The sequence below is a fragment of the Rhipicephalus sanguineus genome, chromosome 7 (assembly GCF_013339695.2).
Source record: "Rhipicephalus sanguineus isolate Rsan-2018 chromosome 7, BIME_Rsan_1.4, whole genome shotgun sequence".
In the NCBI taxonomy this organism is placed as follows: domain Eukaryota; kingdom Metazoa; phylum Arthropoda; class Arachnida; order Ixodida; family Ixodidae; genus Rhipicephalus; species Rhipicephalus sanguineus.
In genome coordinates this window covers 127,361,975-127,387,343 of record NC_051182.1, presented here as the reverse complement: position 1 = coordinate 127,387,343, position 25,369 = coordinate 127,361,975, and the positions used below count along the sequence as shown (strand labels likewise).

The window sequence follows — 25,369 nt, the reverse complement described above, 5'->3', positions numbered from 1 at the left end:
TTTATGCAGTTTGTGCAATCTGTTTCGGTTTCATTTACAGTGCTGTCTCTTACGTCAATACCCACGTGTAGTGACGTCACGGTTTTGAATAGAAGAGCGGGGCTGCCAAGGTGCAGGATGACAATATTGAGCAGACGACTTGGGTTGCTGCTTTCATTTCGACTGCGGGGACGCGCCCGAGCGGGCACGGTGCGCAGTGGCCTTACGACTTACGACACAATACTAATTAGTGCTTCTGCAGACTCACCGGCGAGGACTTGAGTGTGTGCCGTACGCCACCCGTGTACTTGAGCCGGGGTTTTCGGTACTCTTCGGACAGCACAGGAGGCACCTTACGGAAAGCTGCGACGGGCGTCGGTGGTCGCGTCGTGCCCATCGGCGACTCGTACAAATCCTCTTGCGACTCGTTTTCGGACGCGGTGCTGCTTCGGTCCGTGCTGGCGCCCGTCTCTGTGGCACTTCTGCTTTCGATGGACGCCTTGTCTCGGACGCTCGGCTGACGTCCGTTTTGTTTTGTTTTGTCGTCTAGGGAAACCGGCTCATCCGACGCCATGACTTGACTTCTTCTTTGTCGTCGTCTTCGCGCACGATGCACGTGCCCGCGAGAGAGGCGTTATCCAACTGAGCCAATCAGTTGGAGCGGCCAAGATGGCGAATTCGGCGAAATGGCGGTATTATTGCGATAGCAATTATATGGACACTCTCGGTGCATTTTCGCCGTCGCCGTCATGTCCCGGATATGTATATGTATGTGCATATATAAAAAGTCACAAAGAAAAATAAAGGAGAAGAAAAAATTCCGCAGCACCCGACCGGAGATTCGAACTAGCGACCCCTCGCTCCCCAGCTCGCTGCGTTAGACAACTCAACCACGCGCCATGCATGCGCCGGTGAATTAACGGCGAGCTATTTATATATCCCATTTACCGCATGTGCTACCCAGATCTCGGATGAGCTTGAGCGTGTTTTCTATCACGCGACGCTCCTACATTTTCTTTCAATTTGAAAACTGCCCTCGAGACGCGCACGACAAAGTGGCCCCTTTCGGTACCCACTTGTGATGTGGAACGAAAAAAAAAAAGAACGCTGGGCACACCTTGCGTCAGACGCCCCCGTGTGGCAGGAGACGCAGAGGGGTCATTCCACGCGCTGCAGTTTAAAAGAAAAAGAAATATCTAAGAGCATCTGATTCTCCATTGTTGGCAATTGCAGCGCATTGCTCAAGCACGAAGACGTAACAGATGTGACCGTTGTTGCTTCACGCTAGTCCTGTGTATACTCGTGCGTCCATTTTGGGCGTCCTTCTTTTGCTTCAGCGGTGGTGGCGGTAGAATACATTTTTTTCATTTAAGAATATTACCCAAAGAGTTGCTGTGTAGTACACTGCATGTTTGAGTGGTCAGACCCTATTCCGGGACGCCAATGGAGCTAGATGCTGCCAAGGGGTGTTGAGCATGCAAGGTAGAGCAAGTACTCCTCCCAAGCCTACAAGTTGGGATAGGAAATTTCTGTCCAGACAACTTCTACAGCGAAACCTCATGTAGCTAGGTAGTTTCTACCCCAATTTATTTTATCTCGTAGCAAATGTAAGAACCCCAAGCGGAAGCGACGACCTGGAGGCAATTCCAGACCAGCACGTGCACCGTCACCTCTCGTTCTTACAGGTAACGTGCACTACCATTTATGAACCCATTGATCCGGTTTTCACGGAGCGAGCCCCCCGGTATCGCACCACATGAACCTGAGAAAGAGGTTCTAACAGCTAAGCCCCTATCCGAAACGCAACGCACGAACAGTGGGAGATGTCCAGACAGATACACGGACGTATGTCCCTTGTGCGGAGACGCTCCAACACTATACCGCACACATCTGCCCGGACAGACCAGTCTCGGTCGACTCTGGCAATACACAGCAAATTACGAATGCGGTCGTAGGAGGCGCGACTTGCCGGTCTGTCCCTGGGATGCCAGCTGGTGGCCCTGGGTCAGGCCCGGCGAGCCGCTGTGGCCAGTGGGGCCCTGAAAGTGGGGCCCCGCCCGTGGTGATCCACTTAATGCTTAGTTTCATGCAAGTTTATTCTTTCTCTCTTGCTAGCCAGCTTGACACCAAAAGACCAGAAGACGTTGATCGTCATGATTGAAGGTGCTGGCACCACTGCGGAAGCCCTGGATTAAGGGCTCCTCACAATACGGGTATCTACATCCCTACCCGTACCTGATCAAGTAAAGTTTATTCCTCTCTTTCTCTCTCTCTCTTTTAGCGTCTCAGAAATCTGGGACGACAACTCTCACCCAGTGAGAGTTATGAAGTAGCGGTGTTTATGATGAGGATCAGTTCTGCCTGGCGCATACCCCCAGAGTGGGATTAGTCAGGAATTGGACGATCGGAGCATATATAGGCGTGCGCACAGGGGAGCCAAGGGGGTGGCCGCCTCACTAATCATCTAAGGACGGCGCCAATTTTGCCCCATACCTTTACTCAGGACCTGTCTAGCCATTGCAGGGTTATGGCCATGCAAGTTCTTGACTATAATGGCGGCCGAGAACTACTGATGTTGCATACAAAGAATGGTTTCGTTCCCACCTTTACCCCCGGAAAGCCGAGGACCAAAGGCCGGCCGTTGTGACAAGTGCGCCATAATTTTTTTTCATTTTTGCATCTATCCACCTTTTTTTACGATGCCACGGCATATGCGCTCTTCCCCTAGCGGAAAAGTCACGAAGCGCCTCTTGATCTCGGAGGCTGTCGTTCAGGCGATACCGGTTATCCCGGCCCCTACCAAAACGGCAGATATGCCAGCACAGGAAAATGTTTTGCTTAGGCCTCAACCTTAGGCCTCAAACTTGTTTTCCTTAGGTCTAAACCCGGGGGGGGGGGGGGGGGGGGGGCTGCAGTTCAACTTGGCCCCCTCCTTTAATATAACCCTGTGGTCACATATTAGTAGGAGTACATCGTACCAGTAAATGACACTTGTTGAAATGTTATGAACATACAATCACGCGTAACAAGCCATAAGGCCCTCACCGAAATCGCTCTACGCCGACGACATAGCAGTATCATCATCATCGTCATCGTCCCAAGGAACAACAAACGCGGGCACACACCCTAACGGGCAAAGGTGGTTTTGACAGCGTGCGCGTCGCAGATGAAAGACGAAAAGGAAGACGCAAGAACGCGAAGGTCACGGCAGTGGAAACCACATCGAAACGTGGAAGACGTCTGCCGTGAGGTCTAGGTTCTCGTCGAGTCGGAGGACACCCTGATGTGAGACCGCAAGCAGCAGCAGCAGCCACAGAGGGGCGACTGAGCGCCGGCCTGACATCGTCATGGAGGACAAGGAGCCACCGTACGCGCCCTTCTTCGGCATCATGGGCGCCGTGGCGGCGATAGCGTTCAGTGCGCTGGGTGCAGCTTACGGCACTGCCAAGTCCGGCGCGGGCATCGCCGCCATGTCGGTGATGCGTCCCGAACTCATCATGAAGTCCATCATCCCGGTCGTCATGGCCGGTATCATCGCGATCTACGGACTTGTCGTGGCGGTACTCATCTCCAGCGCGCTGAGCGCTTCATACAGGTACATCTATACGCGTGCATTTTTACTCGCGATATCTCTGTCGTATTTGCTCATATAGGCAGATTTCTGGAAGATGCTTGTGGCACGCTGAACTGTTTGTTTCTTACGAGATGCATTCATCGGCAACTAATCTGGTTTTCTAGAACCAGTCTCTGGCGTCGTGATCTCGTTATAGTTTCTGTATATCTGATTATGCGTCAAGGGGCGCTATTTAATTGAGTTACGGCTAGGTGGCGTGACCGCCGCCCGATCAGAAGGGTACAGCCCCATCCATCCATACGTAAACATAATAAAGACCATGATAAAGACAGAGGATTGTATGCAAAATAAGAGAGAGCTGCGACGCTAGACTACATGTAGTAGATGGATTAACAGATGATTTTAATAAAAGAGCTGTCGTAGCAGCCCCGTTCCAAATGAAATGCTAATTAGCATCATCGCGCGTGCGATTGTCGTATGAGTGCATGTTGTTTAATCAGCCAGGCACGTGACAGTTACGCGCGTTGGGGCTCATCAATGCCCGCGCGCATCGACACCCTAACGTGCGTTACCTCATAGCGCGCCCTGGGCGCACGATCGGAAGTGCTGAAACTTGCACAATAACTCTACACCGCAGTTTTTGGGTTCGCCTTAAAAAAGGACCTCTTTTCAGTACTGAAATAGGGGGAAAACAGTTGGGAAGCAATGTAGAATATAAGAAATGCCATTTAAGGGTATCATAAACGCGATATACAAACTAGAAGATAAGTTTTTAAAAAATCCGTTAGGAAGCGGTTACGGCTTGAATGACTAGGTGCCCCTGGACGCTTATAGCACTGGCTATAGTTCGCTAGCGTTGGCCAACTGCTCGCTTATGTCGGCCAACTGTTCCCTAATGTTTGCTTAGGGTTGACTACTTCTGGTTAGCGTCTGGACTACTTCTGGCTCTTTGCGCAAATTCGCCGCAACCTTTTTACTCGGTAAAAACACACAACCTCCCCACCGAAACACCTTGCCACCGCCTCGCCCGGTGATCAGTAATCCGCGGACACAGTACACGCTGCCCACGTGTTTTCTCGGGTACATCCTCTCCAGCGGAGGGAGACTTGATCAATGAGCAATGATCCGCACTTTGTACTGGTGCAGGCTGTACCACTCCTTTCTGCACCTGGGCGCCGGGCTGAGCGTCGGTCTGAGTGGCTTGGCCGCGGGCTTCGCCATCGGCATAGTCGGGGACGCCGGTGTACGCGGCACGGCGCAGCAGCCTCGGCTCTTCGTCGGCATGATCCTGATCCTCATCTTCGCCGAGGTGTTGGGTCTGTACGGGCTCATCGTAGCACTCATCATGTACTCACGTTAGTACAACCCTTCACCACCCTAAAGGCCTGCGTCGTCGTCGTCGTCAACAGGGGGGCCGAAAGGACGGCTTGCCAAAGCGTGTCTGGCAACGTCCAGGAGACTTCTAGAAGGACGGGTTTCATCAACAACTGTTCGGAAGCACGGCTCCGACACGGACAACTGTTCTTTTTTTGTTTCATTTGTTGATGTCAGTTGTGCGCGGACTGCGAGCGGACAGTGGATCAGTCCAGTGTGTGCAAGGACGCCAAACAGGGTCGTCAAACAGTGGGACGTCTCTGTAGGATAAAAGTGTGCTGTTCCGTACTGCCCCGGCCTTAAAAAGAAAACTCAGTGCAGGCATCCAACGGGTGAAACTACGAAAGTCTTGAAGCCTAGGTGAGACGGTGTGGACATTTACTGCAACACAGTGGAGAGTTTTAGTCAATGACCACAACAGACTCACCAATGATGTCCGCGTGGCCTATATTGGCCCTTGTTACCATTTCTCCGAATTTTTTTTCTTTTTAGGGAAAGTGTTTTTAGGGACTGGGACTATGTTGAAATGTTTGCGCCTTTGTTTTCTTGTTCATTTTGTGTGAGAAAATAAACCACGTTCTCTTCGTGAAATTTCTAGGGAGGATGCCATTTCTCCCCATCTTCCGCATATACCGATTTAGTTTTTCGCTTCAATTCGCTATACACCATTGCAGCCAGGCCAGCGTGACGCCCATCGCGTACGTGCATACTTTGGAATGGGCGGGAAGACACTCAGATTTAGAACACAGTGAGAGCACCGTTATTCCGCTGTTTGGCCAGTTAATTATAAGTGGGTGAAGTGGGTAACCCCCTCCCACTGATGCCCTTACGCAGTGTAATGACGAGGTTTAGGGGGGGGGCGCCTTCCCTGCCCCTCCCCCCCCTGTGCGCACGCCGATGGTAGTAGTAGTAGTAGTGGTAGTAGTAGTAGTAGCAGTAGTAGTAGTAGTAGTAGTAGTAGTAGTAGTAGTAGTAGTAGTAGTAGTAGTAGTAGTAGTAGTAGCATACATGAATGTCGGAGCCCCTCCCTGAAAAAAAAAAACTGTACCCGCACCTGATTCCAATCCACGCCAACGCATGTGAGCGCGCGACCCACGTGAAAAGTTACCCGATTCATTCGAGTCTTCTTCAAGTTCTTCAAGAAAGAAGAAGAGGAAGAAGAACTTTGACTGTCGCAACGAAGCGAGAGAAGAGCTCCCGCCTGCACATATTGTGCGCCGTCATCGTGAGGCTGCATTCAGCGCTGTTATGGTCGTGTGAAAAACGCGCAACGCATCTGAAACGACGCTCTTGCGAGAGGCTTCATCTGGTTCACGAAGGGCACGCGATACTCGGAGGACACGCACAACGCCTTAACGGTGGTAAGTTTATAGCTGTGAACTCGCGTAAGACTAATCGATATTTGTGTTGTGCATCGTGTTTTCAATGCGCTCAGAAGTTGCGTAGTAAGAGAGAGATGTAACAATAGATAGATAGATAGATAGATAGATAGATAGATAGATAGATAGATAGATAGATAGATAGATAGATAGATAGATAGATAGATAGATAGATAGATAGATAGATAGATAGATAGATAGATAATAATAATATCTGGGGTTTAACGTCCCAAAACCACGCTATGATTATGAGAGACGCCGTAGTGGAGGGCTCCGGAAATTTCGACCACCTGGGGTTCTTTAACGTGCACCTAAATCTAAGTACACGGGCCTCAAACATTTTCGCCTCCATCGAAAATGCAGCCGCCGTGGCCGGGATTCGTAGATAGATAGATAGATAGATAGATAGATAGATAGATAGATAGATAGATAGATAGATAGATAGATAGATAGATAGATAGATAGATAGATAGATAGATAGATAGATAGATAGATAGATAGATAGATAGATAGATAGATAGATAGATAGATAGATAGATACCTCACCAACTTTGAACCCTATTTACCTTCCCACCTTGAATTTCCCCCTTCTCACACCCCCCAATGTAGGGCAGCATCTCACACATTTTGTGTTTCTCTCCTTAAAGCCTCACCCTTCAAACCCTAACCCTAAACCTGTGCAGTCTCGTTGGCCAATCCCCCATAGCGGGTACGAGCCACACGCTCGGCGGGCAAGAAGAAGAACGCCTCTTTCTCTGCGTTCCCGCTGCGACCCGCAGGTCTCGTCAGACGAAGGTGCTCCTGCTCACAAGGATAAGCCTCTCGAAGACACGTCAAGAGTCGACATGGCCGCCAACGCTCCGGAGCGCGTCGTGACCGCCCTGGTGGCCCTGTCGGGCGAGGAGCAACACGAGCCGCTGTACGCGCCCTTCTTCGGCATCATGGGCGCCGTGTCCGCCATGTCCCTGTGCGCACTGGGCGCATCGTACGGCACGGCCAAGGCGGGCGCCAGCATCTCCGCCATGTCGGTGATGAAGCCCGAGGTAAAAACCAGGGTTGTGTTGTGAACGTGTTGGCCGATCGTCCGAGTGTGACACGTCCTAACTAGGCGTAGACCGGGGCCAGGGGGGGGGGGGGGGGGGGAGGTCGAAGCCCTCCGAAAATTTTCAGTTTTGCATGTGTATATATACACGCACACATACAAACAAACGCACGAACATACGTAAAGCATGGTTGAACCCCTTCCCATCCCCCCTCCTCCCACCCCGGAAAAAAATTTCAGGCTTCGCTTCTGGTCCTAACTTTTCCATCGAGAGGCCAATCTGAGTATTGTGTTGCGGTCTAGGTATAGAGGCCAGATAGCTAGCCAGGCAAATGTTGGTAGGAGTAGATAAGAAACGCTATCGCATTGAATCATCATTTCTAAATCTTCGCTCTCGTCCTGCGCCTCTTACGTCTACCTTTTTATTGCGATGGAAATTACATGGACACTTCAGGAGCGTTTTGCCGTCGCCGTGATGTTCCGTATAAAGCCCAAGGCCGGATAACATCGCCCCGCGCGTCGTATGTTCTGCGTGCGAGTGAAAGCGTACGAGGACAGCCGACGATCGCGGCTCAAGCGGAGAGGAAACGTGGCGGCCGTGTACGTCGCGCGCAAGGCCCATTGGGGGCCCATAGCAACCGCGTGCTTTGATCGACCGAGCATGGTCGCGCGCGCTCTGTCTTGACAGGGATCGGCAGACGGCTCAACGTTCTGTGCATGTATGATGTGTTCTTCCCCACTGTTGGCGTTGAAGCGATAGCACGATGGTCGTTTCGCTCGTTGCAGCGGCCAGCGTTTTGATGAGTTAACGCGACCAGGTGGGGGACCTGGGTTTTTTTTACCGTGCATCTAAATCCAAGGGCCTCAAGCATTAGTATAGTAGTCACGCAGATCACGTGACAATAGGGGGAATGAACAAATAAATAAACCGAAATGATGATGATAATGATGCTTTTCAAATAAGTACAACGAAATGATGATGATGATGATGCTCGAAATGATTATCATGATGACTTTCTTGTGCCGGTAGTCTCATGCAGCTTGGCTGTCCGACGGTTTTCGTGGCGTCGAACTGGCAGATTTTTTTCTTCGCACTTTTCTTTCATCCATCTTCCTCTCGCGCTGCTTTAACTGCAGCTGATCATGAAGTCGCTGATCCCGGTGGTCATGGCCGGCATCATCGCCATCTACGGCCTGGTGGTGGCCGTGCTCGTGTCGAGCGGCCTGGGCGCCCACTACAAGCTGTTCACCTCCTTTCTGCACATGGGCGCCGGCATGAGCGTCGGCGTGAGCGGCATGGCGGCCGGCTTCGCCATCGGCGACGTGGGCGACGCCTGCGTGCGAGGCTGCGCCCAGCAGCCGCGCCTGTTCGTCGGCATGGTGCTCATACTCATATTCGCCGAAGTGCTCGGCCTCTACGGGCTCATCGTGGCTCTCATCATGTTCTCGCGGTGAAACAATAAAGATCTCAACACCAGAAAAATTTGGGCAGCTACGCGCTATAGCGGTGCGAAGACTGAGGAGCTGGTGACCTTCCCCTCCTATTTTAGATGCGAAGTATCTTAAGGCGGAGCTCAATCCGGTGGTGGTGGTGGTGGTGGTGTGCTGCGTGACCACCCTTACTGCGCATGCGCATACCCTCTCCACACACCTCCTCTCCACTCACCCTCTCCCCTTCCCCTCACCACTTTCCCTCTCCCCTTCCCCTCTCCACGTTCCCTCTCCACTTTCCCTCTCCCATACCCCTCTCCCTTCCCCCTTTCCACTCTTCCTCTGAAACGCGCGCTAGACATGCCGAAATTCTCTCCTGCGCAACGCCGCGATGAGCTCGAGCGCATGCGCGTCCCTTCCCCTTCTCTCTCCTCTCCTACACTGCCCCCTCTCGCCCGCCTGTCTACCGCGTTCCCCGCTCGCCCTGTGAGAATTAACGGCCAGGCTAGATGGAAGATACGACGCGCGTAGCGTCCCTCTTCGCGTTCCACGACGCGAGGTCGGTAGCATGCCCAACGAACGCCAACGGAACGCGATCGTGCAAGTGCTCCGGCTTCGCATCGCCTCATGGTCCCCTTTAGAGGGAGATGGTGTAATTTTTCTCTCCTCCTCACCCTGACTTCCCTTTCCCACCCTTTGCTATGTCACACTATACATATGACTATACAATGCTTTACCCTCTCCCTTTTCTTCACCATCATTTCCCTCTCCCACTATCTTGTTACACCATGCAAGGCTATGCTATACTTTACCCTCTCCCCTCCTCCTTTCTCTTATCACCCTCACTTTCCTTTTCCATCCTCTCGCTATGCTATATATACTATACAAGGCTATGCCCTCTACCCTCTTCCTCGCTCTGACTTCCCTTTCCCATGCGCTTGCTATACTATATTATGCAAGTCTATGCAATTATTTACACTCCTCCTTTCCAGCTGGAAAGATTTCCGGTTCAATAATCCAGCTGGAAATGGAACTTCTTTCAGCCATGTAATCTGTATGGAGGACCGGCTACCCTCATTCCGGGCTGAGTTTGTTGTTGACACCGATGGGCAGGGTGTGTATTAGATAGTGTCGAGAAAATAGAAACAAAGGTATCCGTAACATCCTTCTCGTGCAGCGCTCAGCATCATTTGCTTGAACAATGGACTAATTATATGGCTACGAAAGAGATCATGCCGTACCTTTGCTTGCATTGTGTCGAAACTTGAACCGACTCCACGATTGCCGCACTTTTGATTCGGCATTTCAACTATCCTGACCTGAAGCACGCGTGAGCCGCAGTAACTTGCACGAGCTGACTTACACACTCCACATAATGAAATCGAAGCAGTAAATCTTGTCCAGTTGAGAAAACGACCTTTGCTTTACATGGCAGCCACGTTAGTAGTCCTTCTCAACATGGCGGCTGTAGAATGTAAACAAGAATTACCAGCTTAAACGCATATAAACTCGCTTCATTTAGTATCCACAATAAGTTTCAAACACAAAATTTATTATTGTTATTAGGTGAAGCTTAAGTATTACGTATAATACTTGGAAACAAACTTTTGTTTTCTTTCTTTCACCGTGGATGTCGCGACAGTCGGGCACACAAAGCAGCATGGCGCCTGCCAGCAACCCGAAATAAAAACTAGCAGACAGCTTTCATAACTCACTTGTCGCGCACTTAATATAACCTCTTAATGGGACGCTTCCTTTGACGTCTTCGGGCCCACGGGAGTCCGCCAGTGCGGTAAGCACCTCGACAAAGCTCTATTATCCCATAATGTCACGTCGACCCAAGACGCGTTCATTGTCCGAAGGGTATACCCAAGAAAGAACTCGAGTGTATTGTCCGTCATTTTGTGTGCCGAAAGATATTTCTTCCTGATTTCTCGATTCCCGAACGTTCATTTTCCCTCGTGGCATTCTTTGATTCAATTAAACCGGTAAATGTTCGATCGAACGCGTTCGTAATAGCGCCCAGTCGACCGCTGTTATAAGGTCCTTACCGGTGCGTTTGTATGTTATCCGCGCACCGTGACCTATCCCGGGTGACAAACACGCGATCGTTTATCTATTATCGGCACCATTATACCGATCGATGTAACTCACGTCACGCCGCTGTCGTGAGCCTCCAAACAAAAGTTTGAACGGTCTATAGCACTTAAGTTCTACAGGTGTCTTGGACGTCCGTTTGAGGTCTTGTTCGATCACCTCTGTTTGCAGCTTTTCGAGGCGTACGCTGGCCGGGCCAATCGCATCACTCGGCGTTTGTAGAAGAATTGATAGCTGGGCTAGTTGTTCTCAAGGCACTCAGCGTTTGTTTTCCGTTGTTAATTGTTGTGTATCTTAACCGGTGAACGATTGCCGAGCCTTTTGTTGTGTCGTGCATATCAATTAAGGCACATCAAAGGAAACATTCGTTCCTCATGTTCTTGTTCTTGTTCTTGTTCACCTGCAACTTTGGCTCACACCCATCTTTATTTCCTCTTCGTCGTCTTCGCTGAGGCGGCCGCCGAGCACGTGCCATCTCCTGGCGCCGTAGTCGGCAGTGACGCCTTATACGACATATCCCCTTTTGCGAAAAAAAAAAAAAAGTTGCTACCTAATATAGTCCTTGAACTTCTGCGGTGTCTTCTTCTTACGAGTGCTCCTTCTAATACGCGCTTGAGATCCCGACATATTGGGTGAAACTTGCGCACTGTCTGCTGCGAGTGGTTCAGGAGAGTCCGCATTTTCATGATTATCCTCTCTTGACGTGCCAGGATGCGATAGATCACCCATAACTGTACCAGACGATTGAGTGGATGCCGGTGACCAGTTCATAACAGCAGATGTGCCTGATCTCATTTTGCTGACAGCTGCAGGGTGAACAGCAGCTAACTTGGACGCGTTCCACACTCGTCCATCTTCCAACAAGTACGAGGCTGGTCCACGCTTTTCAACGATCTTCTTGGGTGCGGAGAACTGTGAAGATAGCTTCCCAGGAATGGCAGATAATTTAACCCGCACGTAATCACCAACGGCGAAGTTTGGTTCCTTGGCTCCGCGTTTTTCATCTGTATAGCTCTTCGACCTGGTTTGCTTGTTTTTCACGCGCTCTCGCAACTGCTCAATCGCCCTTGACGGGTCCGTGCTGAAGCATTTGTCGGGCATGCCCACTATGTCGAGCCTTGTTCGAGGTTGGCGTCCATGAAGAAGTACAGCGGGCGCAACACCAGTTGTCGCGTGAGGCGTACATCGATATATTTGCAGGTAATCAAGCATGGCTATTTTTATATCACGGCGTTCAAACAGAGCCAGTTGTATGTATGACTTCAATACCCTGTTGAATCGTTCCACCAAGCCGTTAGCTTGCGGGTGGTACACAGAAGAGTTGTAATGCTTGATTCCACGTTCTGCGAGAAATTCTTCAAAATTTGCTGATGAAAACTGTGGCCCATGATCGGATACGAGACCACGTGGGTATCCTTCGCGTGCAAAAAGTTCAAGTAAGAATTTCTTCACTGTAGGTGTGGTCGCGTCTCTTACGAAAGCCACTTCAGGCCACTTGCTGTAATAGTCAATGATTGTAATGGCAAAACGGCAGTCGGCTGAAGCATGCGTGAAAGGTCCTACGATGTCGATTGCAACTTTTTCCCAAGCTTTGTCAGGAAGAGGAACGGGTTGCATTGGCGCTGCAGAGGTACGTGCAGACTTGTCACAGGACTGGCAAATCACACATGTGCGCACAAGCTCTTCAATGTGACTGTCCATGCACGGCCACCAATAGGACTCTCTCAGGCGAGCTTTGGTGCGACTAATGCCTGGATGTGACTCATGGGCCAGATCCATAAAACGGCGTGTCATAGACGCTGGCACGACAATCCTTTCACCCCGGCACAAGATATCATTTACAACTGAGAGTTCAGCTCGCACATGAAAGTAAGCCAGCAGCTCTTTCGACAAGGATTTTTTGTCAGGCCAAGAAGTAATCGTGAAGTGCTTGGCTTGAGAGAGAGCGGGGTCGTTGGCACTGACTTCTTGAAGCTCTTGCATGGTAACGACTGGAGACAGGAAGCATATGAATTCTTCTTCGGGTGCATCGCGGAGTAAACTCTGTACGGGCAGCCGGGAAAGAGCGTCAGCCACGACGTTTTCGCTACCCTTTCTGTATTCCACGGTGTAGTTGTAGCACAGCAACCGTGAGGACCAGCGCGCAATCCTTAATGGACGGTGACCGGTACCTTTCGTTGAAAGAAGCGTAACCAATGCCGCATGGTCAGTCCGTAAGATGAAAGGTCTCCCCCACAGGTAAACGTGCCAATGTTCGCAAGCCCAGACGCAGGCAAGAGCCTCGCGTTCGCCGACTGAGTACTGCCGTTCATGTGGCTGCAGGGTACGCGAGGCGAACGCGACAGTTTGCAGTGAGGTTCCGTTATCTTGCTGAAGTACCGCACCTAATCCATATCCTGAGGCATCAGTCGTGACGTACACCGGTAAGTGAGGATCGAAAAGATGAAGAACCTCGCAAGATGTTAGAAGAGCTTTCAGTCGCTCCAAACTGCCTTGTGCTGCCGCAGTCCAAACGAAAGGTGCATTTCCTCGAAGCAAGGCACGCATTGGCTCCACAACGTCAGAAAAATGGGGGATGAACTTGGAGTAGAAACCTGCAAGTCCCAGCATCGAACGAAGTTCGTTGATGTTTTTAGGTGAGGGTGCCTTGGTTATCGCCTCAATGGATGACATAAGTGGGAATAACCCTCTAGCGCTGACAACATGACCAAGAAAAGTCAGCTCTGCGACGTCAAAAACACACTTGTGGTTCAACCTGAGGCCCGCATCAGAGAGCCGTTTCAAAACAGCGCGCAAATTGCCCAGATGATCCTCGCGGGAGCGTCCATACACGATGATGTCGTCAATGTAAAATAAGACGCATTTGCACCCTTTTAGGATCAAATGCATCATCTTTTGAAATGCTGAGGGCGCCGATGCTAGTCCGAAGCAAACCCTTTTGAAGCGAAAGAGTCCGTCATGAGTTATGAAGGTAGTAAGGTCACGGCTCTCTGGACTGAGTGGTAACTGGTGGTACGCAGAAGCTAAGTCGAGCTTTGAGAATCGCTGCGCCCCAGCCAAGCTGTTCAGTAGTTCTTCAGTTTGTGGCAAAGGAAAACTGTCCACTACCACAGCTTTGTTTGGCTCCCGTAGGTCAACGCACATGCGAATCGAGCCATCCTTTTTCCTAGCTACCACAATGGGTGACACCCACTCTGACGAGTCGACGCGCTCAATGATGCCCTGGGCTTCTAATTTTTGTATTTCTGCCGAGACTTGCTCGCGAATGACAAGTGGCAGCCGTCTCAGCTTGCTGGCCACTGGTTGAACAGACGCGCGAACTTTGACCTTGTGACAGAAGCCTTTAACAGTTCCGAGCTCTTTTGAAAATAGGTGCTCGAATTCGAAACGTAACTCTTCAGGCAACACAGGAGTTTCTTGCGTCATCAGAAGACACTTAAGCGGTGACCCCTGAATCTTCATGTCCAGAGCCGCGATGCCATCTAATCCAAGAATGGTTGTTCCTCCAGGCACAACGTACAATAAGATAGAAGTGCATCGACCATGGAATGAGGCCGCAGCAATGAAACATCCTTGAATTGGAATGGCGGACTTGGAATAATCGAGAAGCTGAACGGACGTAGATGTCAGAGGATACACTTTAGAAAAGTGACGTTTGTAAAGGTCCTCAGCCAGAATGGAAACCGATGATCCAGTGTCTATCAAGAATGACACAGAAATTCCCTCAATTTCTAATACTGCGTAAATTCCTTTCTTTCGGCTCCAGATTTGACACACACTTAAGTGATCGTCTGGGTCAGCTGTATCGCTATCTTCCGCGACATGCTGAACATTTTTCGCGAACTTTCGTAGCGACTTGCACACCTTTTCCAAATGGCCAATTTTCTCACATTTTCGACACTTATGTGTCTTGGCCTTGCACTGAGGGCTATTTGCAAGGTGCTCCGCCGAACCACAACGATAGCATTCCTGCTCTTTGAAGGATCGTTGACATTGACTTTGCGTCTTATAGCATGTGCACGTGCTACAATGCTTCTCTCTCTCCTTTGAATTATTTTTAACACGATGAACTTGTAATTCCTTTCGGGACAGTTCTCTGGCTTCACTTGTCACCTGATCATGCTGTTTTGCAATAGTAAGGGCCCTTGAAAGCGTTAGGGACTCTTCCAGCAGAAGGCGTTCACGTAAATACTCGCTGGTCGTTTTCTCTATCAGCTGGTCGCGTATCATGTCGTCCGCCAAGTCACCAAAATCGCACGCTCCTACCAAACTTCTCAGAGCGGTGATGTAATCCGCCGCAGTCTCACCTGGGGCTTGTGTACGTCGACGAAACCGGTGACGCGCAGTAGTGACGTTCACCTTGCTCCTGAAATGACCTTCCAGCGTCGCGATGGCACGGTCGAAGTCATCCGGGCTAGGAGACGCCAACGTCCCTTCCGTGGGGCTCGAAGCCGCAAGGCCCGGGTCGTCCGTTGCCGTCAGAGTCTGGAAGATGCGCTGTCCTTCCAAGCCCAAGCAGTTGAGCAGAATCGCCTTCCGCCGAAGAGCAGGTAGGTCGGAGGCGCCCGAAGCAACCATGTAATTCTTGAAGGCTTGTATCCATTGCTCCCAAGGGATGACCGGGTGTCCAGGTGACGGCAGGAACGGGGGTGGTGGTTGTAGTCCAGAAACACTCATCGTAGAGGACGACAGGCGTACGTACAACACTCACGAAGATGAAGGTCAGACCGGTAGCACATGGGCTCGTAAATCTTCGTCGCCAAAATATGTTGTGTCGTGCATATCAATTAAGGCACATCAAAGGAAACATTCGTTCCTCATGTTCTTGTTCTTGTTCTTGTTCACCTGCAACTTTGGCTCACACCCATCTTTATTTCCTCTTCGTCGTCTTCGCTGAGGCGGCCGCCGAGCACGTGCCATCTCCTGGCGCCGTAGTCGGCAGTGACGCCTTATACGACACCTTTGTTTAGCTTTCCGATGCCGCGATCGAGGTGGACGTGCCAACAGCGTGCGCTTATCGAACCGGTTGATGTAAACAAGATTTGCCGATACCGATCTCTGAAAGTCCGTGAACCCTCTTCACAAAGCGGTGCGTCTTTGCAGGCCGGCCTTCGTGGCGATAAGATAGCGATCGCTTCACCCTCGCGACGTTATCTTTTTTTTCTTGTGTCCAGTGCCTTGATTGCGAGGTCATGACTCCCCTTCGCCTGGTGATGGCTCCTGCGTGAACAAAAGTGAAAGAGAGCCGCCACGGGAAAACACGGTAAAGCAACATCCAGACGACGCGTCGTCTTTTCCAACATGGAGCCTGCTGGTTTGACAACCGCCGGGGCCCTGCGGCGCCTACATCACAGCCTCAAGACGGAACTGGAACAGTTTAAAGTACGTGAGGCGCTTTATCTATCGAGGGACACCGCGCATGCGCAGTGGCCCCGTCGTTGCTATAGTTACGGTAGTAGTTGCTGCTTTCCCGCCATACTTGGGTTGATGGCAATACTGAGGAGGATACCGAAGTAGCCATAGCTGACTTTTTCGGTAAACTTTCAAGAGAATTGGAAGAGGGCCTCCATTCAGTCCCAGGCAAGTGGATTTGTCATTGTACAAACAGTCTTCTTACCATAGTCACCATTCAACCTGCTAAGAACTACCACTACTACCAGTATGCTGTAATTGCAGCAGTCGCTGACTTGGCAAGATCGTAAGATCAGTTAAAGGAGTGGATACATCTAAGGCCTATGAACGGGTTGGCAGAGCCCCGGGATCACGCATGTACAGTACTGCGTGGAACAAGTAGACGTCGAGAGAGAATAGTGTAGGTGCATCTGACATTATTTGATGGTAGTCAGACATCCGTAGAGGTCTTAAGCTTTCTAAATTGTGTAGACTCTCTAATGAAAATGTTTTCTAGTTCTAGGGATGCAGCAAGACCATTCTTTCATTGTCTGCATTGAATGTAAGCTGTGAATAGCACATTTAGCTCTGAGATGCATGGGTGTCGGCAGAATTTTGTCTCGGGGGTTGCAGGCCCGTGTTGCATCGCTGCTTGGTGAGGGGGGAGCGTCGGTGCAGCTTGGGTGGGGGTCAACTGCTGGTGTGGCTTGAGGGGGGCATGTGCCCCTTTTGCACCCCCCTGCCGGCACCCATGGTGAGATGTACCATCACAGGCAATTGAAAGATGAGCAAGTTATAATCGGAACACGTTCATTTTATTTTGGAGACTTGGGGTAAGTGGTCTTCACATGAGCATACGAGTGTTTAGTTGAAGCCTGTGTCATCTTTGGGGATGCATGTTTAGCACCGAAACACCAGGTCACAATTGCACGTGCCATCTGTGACTGTAAGTTTGTAAAACTAGTACTGGGGAACTTCTGGCTGCACTCTTTGGGCATTCATGAGTGAAGTGCCCAGCACGTGGACAGACTTCGTCGAGACCTGTAGGCCTCAAGAAACAGCCACCTGTTGTTTTAAATTTCCTGCAAATTACACAAATCTTGTGGAGGTACCTGTCTATCACTCACTCTGTCTATCATTCATTCGATGGAGCGCTTTTTCACTAATGTGAATGTTAGAGCGTGTTGGTAAGACATAATAGAATCTAATAGTGCACAAAAGGAGAACCAAGAAGAGGCTTGAGACACACACTTGTTCTCGAGGCAGATGCATTTGCATGCGGACTCTTAGAAGTTGGTTGGTCTATGTGGTTTAATGTCCCAAAGCAAACCAGGTTTCCAGCCACATTGTATGCGCTTCAGCTAAGTATGTTTCCTGTGATTCTCATGACTGTTTTTGCATCGTGTTCCAGCGAAGGGAGTGCCAGGTGACGTGGCTTGGGGAGTCGTTCCACCACAACAACCCGCACTCGATCTTCCGGTGGCCGAGCGTGGTCCTGCTGCTCTTTGAAGTGGTGGCATTCGTGGTGGCCTACTCACTCGGAGGGTGAGTGTTTGTATGTATGACTGCCGACGTGGTGCCTCTCCACGTTTTGTAATTTTTGTAGCCAAACAGCAAACCAGCCGGCTAGTTCTGATCCTGACTGAAAACGACATCATGGTCGCACAGGCTGAGACCAAGAGACGAATTCCAAAGGAGCTTGCAGACTGAAGCTTCTCTAGCAAAATCGTTCTGGTGTCACAAATAAAGGCAATATTCTTCATTTTCAACAACATATCAATTTACAGAACGGCAGTAAAAAGTCATTGCAGATTGGACGAAACCGGGCAAATGAGCTTGAAGCCACCATTTTCAGTCTCCCAGAAACCCACGTCTTCCTTTTGTGATTAGCTCTGCCAACTTCATTAACATTTGGATTCACTTTGCATGCTATGTCTTTTTGGGAGCACCTCTGATAAAAACCATTTTTCTTGGTCCCTTCAAGCTTATCTTAAAGGGGGTCTACTGTGCATACCATTACATACTTATGTTAAACACATACGTCTTTAAGCATGCCTTGTCGAATGTATTGCATCTTTTTTTGTTTTTTTTTCTATTGATCATTGTTATGGGCTAGTAAAGGTCTTCATATCGTATCACTGTTATGAGCACATGTTTTATGGCCAGGACCACTCAAGTCTATTTGTGCAGCTTTTCAAGTGAAGCTTGTTGGGAGTTACAGATTTCGGTGGCGGCACCGGTGCCGACGAGTGTGCAGGAATGCGGGTGTACCAAATTCAGCCCTCAAAGGTGTGCCGGTCACATGCATATTAGTATGCTCCGTTTTCCAATAACCAATGCTCTGTCTCAGTCGTAAGCTTGTCGGTGATCAGCCGTTTCTGATATGGCAATCTGATCTTTTATCAACGTCAGTTGTCATTTCACGTTGACACTTTATTGTTGCCTGGATACGAACGCATGACTGTCACTGTTGTATGTAGCAATTGAAGTGTTGCGCTGCCAAGAGCATTGATGAAGCTCCAGTTCCGGGCATGGAGGAAGGAAGCAGTTGGGAGGAAGCGTAGCGCAATGCGATAAAAAGAAAGAAAGAAAAGTATTAAGGCCCTGATTTTCCCAACAGGGGAAGGGCTTCTGACTTTTTTCCTTCGTGCCACTCTGTGACATTGTTTCAAGAACAACTTAATTGAACTAAATTCCAAGGGTCAGGCAGAAGGAACTGTCTACACATGTTCCCGTTTTATTGCAGGGGTCCCGTGTTGGTTGGAGACTCTCTGTTCCTCATCTGCGTGCTTGCGCTCAACGTTATACTTGTGATCTGGGAGACGAGGCTACGTCACATGGAAATGAGGCACCGCGCCCAAGCCATGGTCAACACGCTGGCGAGTGCGTCACCCTTGGCATGACTCCTACTTCCCGATTGTTGTTATTTATCTCATTATTTTTAGTGACACGAGCACCTGATGACACTCTTTGATATGTTACAGGCCATCCTGTCTAGCGCAGCTGCAAACTGTCCGAAAACCCTGGTAAAAATAAAAACGTATATAAAAGGGATGGAATGGACTAAGCTAAGGGTTGTATATATGACAGTCAACATTAAGGTATGTCATAAGTTAAAATTGGAGTCATATAAGCAGTGGAAATTAGTGTAAATGCCAATTACGTCTCAAGCCATCAGATAGTGCTCGTTGCAGCACATGACAGATCAGATCTCAACCACGCTCTTCTTTCCAGATGGCTTCGGCAGCACGTGAAACACAAACACCAAAAACGTATGTAAAAGGGACGGAACTAGGCTTGTGCGAATATTCGGGCAGTTCGAATACTCGAACGAATATTACAGTATTCAAATTCGCTTCGAAACAAATTTAAATTATTCTAAATTTCGAAGTATTCAAAATGAACGAATAGACATACATAAACAGCATGTAACCTCCTGTAAAGGTGGTTTCACTGCAATGCAGGGGTGCTATGCCGTGAATACACCTTTCCAGAAGAAATCCGCACTGCCGAGAAGCCCTACTTCAAGGTTAAATGAACAAACTATACTCGCGGACAACTTTTCTTGGCAATGAAGAAAAGGCTACGGAAGCAGAGCTACTGCACATGTACTGCTCCGCGAAGTAGTCCGGTTTGGTGCGCGTTTCAAATTTAGTTTTGGTTTGTGAACCTGTGACGGCAGTGTGATTATTTGAGCTGCCGTCACAGGCTTTGACGGACATTTGTTAGTGAAATTCGTCACTAGCTCATTCGGCGAGTCATCGGAAAAGGTGGAAGGTGACGAGCGCTCACCTGAAGACGAAGACGCCATTGTGACTGTGAGGTGCACATAAAAGGTGCAACGTTTTCACAGGTGCAAAAACGTGAAACGACACTGCATAAAGCAAAACAAATACAAATATCTCCTTGGTGCGCGCTGACCCTCTTTTGAAACAGTGTCCCGTAGAAAATGAAGTAATGTTTTTTTTATTCTCACGCAGAAAACACGGACGCAATTGTGGGACTATATCCCTCAGCGGTAGCACACGCGTAGTTCGGCTCTCTAGCCTTCCCTTCATTGCCAAGAAAAGTTGTCCGCGAGTATACCCTCAGATCGATTCATCATTTTTTAAGTTTCAAAGCTCATTATACCGGCTTATATGCTCTAAGTATAGTAACTTTTAAAACGTAACGTATTTTACAGGTTATCACTTGCATTCTAGCGAAAGTCAAATCCTACTACTATTCTATTTTACTTCCACTCCTCTTTGAACCAAAAAGAATAAAATTTGCACATGCCTTGTTTCAATTTCAAAAAATATTGTGCGGGTTAGTTTGGTCATGACAAATATGCTAATTTTTCTTTATAATATGTGACACGTATATACTATTCGAATTCGATTCGAAATTATTCTACTAAATCACTACTCGCTTCGAATTCGCTTCGAGCCTATAATTTACTATTTGCACAAGCCTAGACGGAACCAGTGCGAGTGCCACTCCCAGATCCCTAAGTCTTGTATTAGGGTTGTTTTAGGTTAATTTTTTAAAATGTCACAGTTTCTCCGTAAACGTGAAGCAACGAATGCGGTGGCAACCAATTAGAATGTTATACGAAGTAAGGCTTGCAGCTAGCTCCCTTAGCATCCAACCTGGCGTAACTCAAAACACTGGCCTGAAGAAACGTGGCCGCTACAGTGAAGCCACCTTGTGTTTGTCTATTACTTCAACCCAAACTGAGCAGTGAGAACATAGCCCGTACAAAGGTATGAGCCTTCTGTTAGGGTTGCCCAGGATTCTTTTTATCTAACATTTCATGGTCAACAGCTTTCACTTAAACTATGAGTAATGTCAGTACACCTTGAAGCGTAGTTTGAGGCATTTTTTTAAATTTATTTATTTAACACACTTTCAAACAAAAGAGAGCTGAGTGCATTACTATATATATGTATATATATATATATATATATATATATATATATATATATATATATATATATATATATATATATATATATATATATATATATATATATATATATATATATAAACATAATGAATAAGAACAAAAATGAGCAAACAGACAAATTTATACATTGTAATCTAAGGCATTGTTAAAGCGACTGACAGCAGGCCAGAACGTGTGGTTAGATCTTTGTGGAAATGAAAGGACCGTGAATTATATTGACAGATTCAAGCATGCTTCTTGTGATTTGAGTAGGACTATATCTTAAATTGCGTTCAAAAGTCGCAAAAAACAGTATGTCGCGCAGCCTTGTGGAAGAGCCTTGAAACTGGATTATGGAGTCATTCACTTTGCTGTACGTAGTCTGATGCTTTCATGTGCACCATAATTAGTGCTCAAAATTAGAGTATGTATGTTATTATCCACCCCTGCAATATTCTATGCTTCTTACGAGGCAAAAAAAGTCGCACGCTGAGAAGCGGCGCTGCCTTCACGGCCACTAGTGGAACATGTCGAGCCGCGGAGCATGCGCAGCAAACCGCCGCGCACAAACGCGAACCGCTGTCACACTCACCTCCCACTGTTTGCAGCATGTGGTGTGTGTATACAACTTCATGGTTGCCACGGATCGAAAAAAACTGATTATAAATGTTTGACAGCGTGTTTCAGGTTACCATTCCATGATAAGACACTCGGACCGGCAAGCTTTCTGTTGCACTAAAGAAAACAGGTGCCATAAAAATTGGTTATCGGTCCCTCTAATGTTTTTCACTCAAACATTTACCCACCTTCTGTTCATTGCGGTCCAAAACTAAAAAAATCAAAGCTCAAGTAAAACAAGTTTACTTACTCATTTAGAGATTACACATGATGCAGTGAGAAAACGTGTGCATGAATCAACCACGAAAAAACTTGTCGAGCAGTCTAAGGTTGCGGGATCGAATCCCGGCCACCGCGGCTGCATTTTTGATGGAGGCGAAAATGTTTGAGGCCCGTGTACTTAGATTTAGGTGCACGTTAAAGAACCCCAGGTTGTTGAAATTTCCGGAGCTCTCCACTACGGCGTCTCTCATAATCATATCGTGGTTTTGGGACGTTACACCCCAGATATTATTATTGTCGAGCAGTGCGCGACCATGAGCCACTGCGGTCGTGTTGCATTGTCGGAAGGGGCCCTACAACGGACCGCTGAGGGTTAAAGAAGTAATGATTTGCGATGGAGGTTACTTGCAAAGGAAGGCGATTCCACGCTTCTGATGTTCATGCTAAGCTTTAACGAGCCTTTATTATCCAATGGCGTAGTAACAGCACGCTAGGTGTAACCTCCCGAATTAACGTGATCATCTGCGCTTCCGCATTCTCGTTTTCCTTTGCCCACTTCTCGCAAAAGACACCCTGGGTCACGGAAGCGGCGATGAAGCACCCTGGAGCACCTCGGACTACGCTCCACTGTTCCAGCCGGCGTCGCCGTGCATCAGCCTCCAGTGGGCTGTGCGCGATGGCCGTCTGGTCAACGTGCCCGTGCACCTCCTGGTCGAAGGGGACGTGGTGGTCGTCCGACCGGGACACCAGGTGCCAGGAAAGTGCAGCCTAATCACCAAGGTGAGCCAATAAAACTTGTTGTTGAGTGACACGGTTAGTGATAAGTGATCACGTGGATGTGACGGTGAAGAAAGCTGTCGCAGCCACTAAAGATCGAACTCTTTATTGCGTGAACTTGTGCCCAGAAAAAGAATGACACTGATAAGTGCAGAGAAAGCGTCAAGCACAGACGTCAGTCGTCGGTAATCTGATAAGCGGTAAGGCGCGTTGGCATTTATACATTTTTGGCATTGAAGGTTTCAGCCTTATCGTTGGTGGTCACGTTAGTTCCAGGATAAGCTGTACTGTTCGTGTTGTGCACTCGCAAGCTTATCAGAACAATCTGCAATAGTCGGGAACAATCCAAGCCACTCTGGCGCAGCATGCACAAGGCAGTGGTTACACATGTAACAGGTCAGTTACATAAAAGTAGAAAATGAAGCTCCCGTGGCAGGCCCGTAGCCGGGGGGGGGGGGGCCTGGGGAGCCCCGGCCCCCCCTAAATTTTTATGATACATGGTGTTTTACCCGTTTCTGATGTTCATGCTAAGCTTTAGCGAGCCTTTATTATCCAGTGCCCCGCCCACCCCCCCCCCCCCCCCCGAAATTTTTATGATACATGGTGTTTTACCAAAAATAAATAATGAAAATAGGCGTTTTTCTCAAATAGTCAACGTTTTCGGCAAGTGCCCCCCCCCCCGAAAAGAATTCCTGGCTACGGGCCTGTCCCGTGGCAATATTGAAGGATGAAAATGCACAAGTACAATAGACAAAGACGAAGACACAACATGTTTCAGCTTGTGGCCACCGTTATCGCTGGCTCTAATGAGCGAGTGATTAAAACGCGTAGAAAAAAAGCAGTTTTGCAACAAGTTTATTTGGAGGAAACGGTTGTAGTGCAAGAAGCACTTGCATAAAACATTAATGAATTCATTACTTTACATAATTTGTGCCCTAAAATAGTAATAATAATAATTGCTGGAGTTTTACGTGCCAAAACCACTATAGGGAATGAGGCAGAGATGTACTAGTGAACATTCGTTAATTGGCTATGTGGTGTGAAAGAGTGCAGTCGAACTCACATGTATCGAACCACATAAAATTAATTATTATGTCTATCGAGCAGTTGTAAAACCCTCTTGAATATATTTTCGATAAATATTTTGTATATTAATTACCTTTATATAGAACTCTTTAGGGATCCCCTTCAGATTTGATATATCTTGGTACGACTACGTAGCTATCAGCCAACAGCTGGCCAGCATTATCAACTGCTGGCCAACATAAGCTAGGGCTGGTGTTGTGCAAGTAAATACATTATGGTTCCTATGAACAATACACTTTTTTTCAAAGTTATTTAGTGTATTAGTGTACATATTGCCTTGACTGTACTTTTATATGTTGATACTTTTGTGCCTTAGTTTACATCACTGCATTTCCAAAGAAAGTGCATTATCTTATCACGCGTAATCAAATTGCGCAGTTGGGGTGATGCAACACCACATCACCTAGATTTTTGCTTGGAAGACTTCCTTTTTTCTTTTTTTCATGATGGCCTCAAAACTGCTCGTCACACCCAAGTTCACTTATCGTAGAACGCTTCACACTGTGACTGACACCGATTGGTGAAATCCTTCCTGTCAGTCATGCCATGCACACTGTGGTGTCAACGGGCTGATACATTCAGTTATTTATGCGTAACGTATTTAACAATCTCAAGAGCGTGCATGACAGATATGATATGATCTCTGTGCATATTCCTCAGTAAACAACGCTCCTCTTAAACGTGTGATGCCTGTTCCTCCTGTTAAAGGGCCAATAGAAAGGCACCGACTTCCTTTCACACCTCCTAAACAAGCTTGCCGGTTGGTGCACAAGGCCGCAGTGATCACATTTTAGGGATATCACAGCGCTGCACGCCAAGTGGACACTCCATTTGGAAACACAATTCCCTCGTACCTCTCCAGTGCCTGTCCAGTCCTCTTTGCCCGCAACGTGACATACACCTAATTATAATGAAGTTGCATCTCGTTATATCCAAAAATTCGTTATAAACGTATATTCTTAACACTGTATGTATGACAAGACTATTATTAATTTCCTACATTATAACCAATAATTCGTTATATCAGTGTTCATTATATCGAGGTTTCAGTGTAATGTTGCCCGTGGGCAACTTTACATAGCACCGACTTCGTCGATTGGTCCTCTGCACTACAAAACGGTGCCTCGGCCCTGCGGTGATGTGGTTCTGGCCGCACAGTTGCCGCATGTATCGCGTATTTGTGTACATGGCCAGTGCCTCGCACCCCTCACACCGCACTACTCTGACACAAGTGACACGTGAAGGAAGCCTTGCTCGGTCGTTGGCTGCACGCCGATGATGTAATCACTGACATCGCATCACATTGCCAAAGGGGATGTATTCACGACAGCGGGCTATGTCCACCCCTCTTCACAGCAGAGAAGGACGGGAAGGCCAAGCGCGAAACCGAAACCAGCCAAAGCATGTTGTTCTAAACACCGTAACTTTCTTATTACAGCACCTATTCACAAAATTCACGCGGCAGCATGTTT

General features: G+C 48.4%; 3 protein-coding genes across 3 annotated transcripts in view; all 3 read left to right on the top strand.

Annotated features, from left to right (window-relative positions):
- Window positions 1-3,159: 3,159 nt before the first annotated feature.
- Window positions 3,160-4,945, top strand: LOC119399868 (V-type proton ATPase 16 kDa proteolipid subunit c). Its single transcript, XM_037666745.2, has 2 exons — window positions 3,160-3,574; window positions 4,700-4,945. Exons 1-2 carry the CDS (start codon window positions 3,327-3,329, stop codon window positions 4,911-4,913), a joined length of 462 nt encoding a protein of 153 aa, XP_037522673.1. The 5' UTR covers window positions 3,160-3,326; the 3' UTR covers window positions 4,914-4,945.
- A 2,251-nt stretch (window positions 4,946-7,196) lies between these two features.
- On the top strand, window positions 7,197-8,803 carry LOC119399867 (V-type proton ATPase 16 kDa proteolipid subunit c-like). Its single transcript, XM_037666744.2, has 2 exons — window positions 7,197-7,349; window positions 8,486-8,803. Exons 1-2 carry the CDS (start codon window positions 7,248-7,250, stop codon window positions 8,801-8,803), a joined length of 420 nt encoding a protein of 139 aa, XP_037522672.2. The 5' UTR covers window positions 7,197-7,247.
- A 1,624-nt stretch (window positions 8,804-10,427) lies between these two features.
- LOC119398995 (transmembrane protein 94) overlaps window positions 10,428-25,369 on the top strand; it is a 62,098-nt gene continuing 47,156 nt past the window's right edge. Inside the window, exons 1-5 of the mRNA XM_049417494.1 lie at window positions 10,428-10,571; window positions 16,051-16,258; window positions 17,679-17,812; window positions 19,014-19,150; window positions 22,603-22,814. Of these exons, the coding sequence (XP_049273451.1) occupies window positions 16,178-16,258; window positions 17,679-17,812; window positions 19,014-19,150; window positions 22,603-22,814 (564 nt within the window). The 5' untranslated portion in view covers window positions 10,428-10,571; window positions 16,051-16,177. The remainder of the gene's footprint in view (window positions 10,572-16,050; window positions 16,259-17,678; window positions 17,813-19,013; window positions 19,151-22,602; window positions 22,815-25,369) is intronic.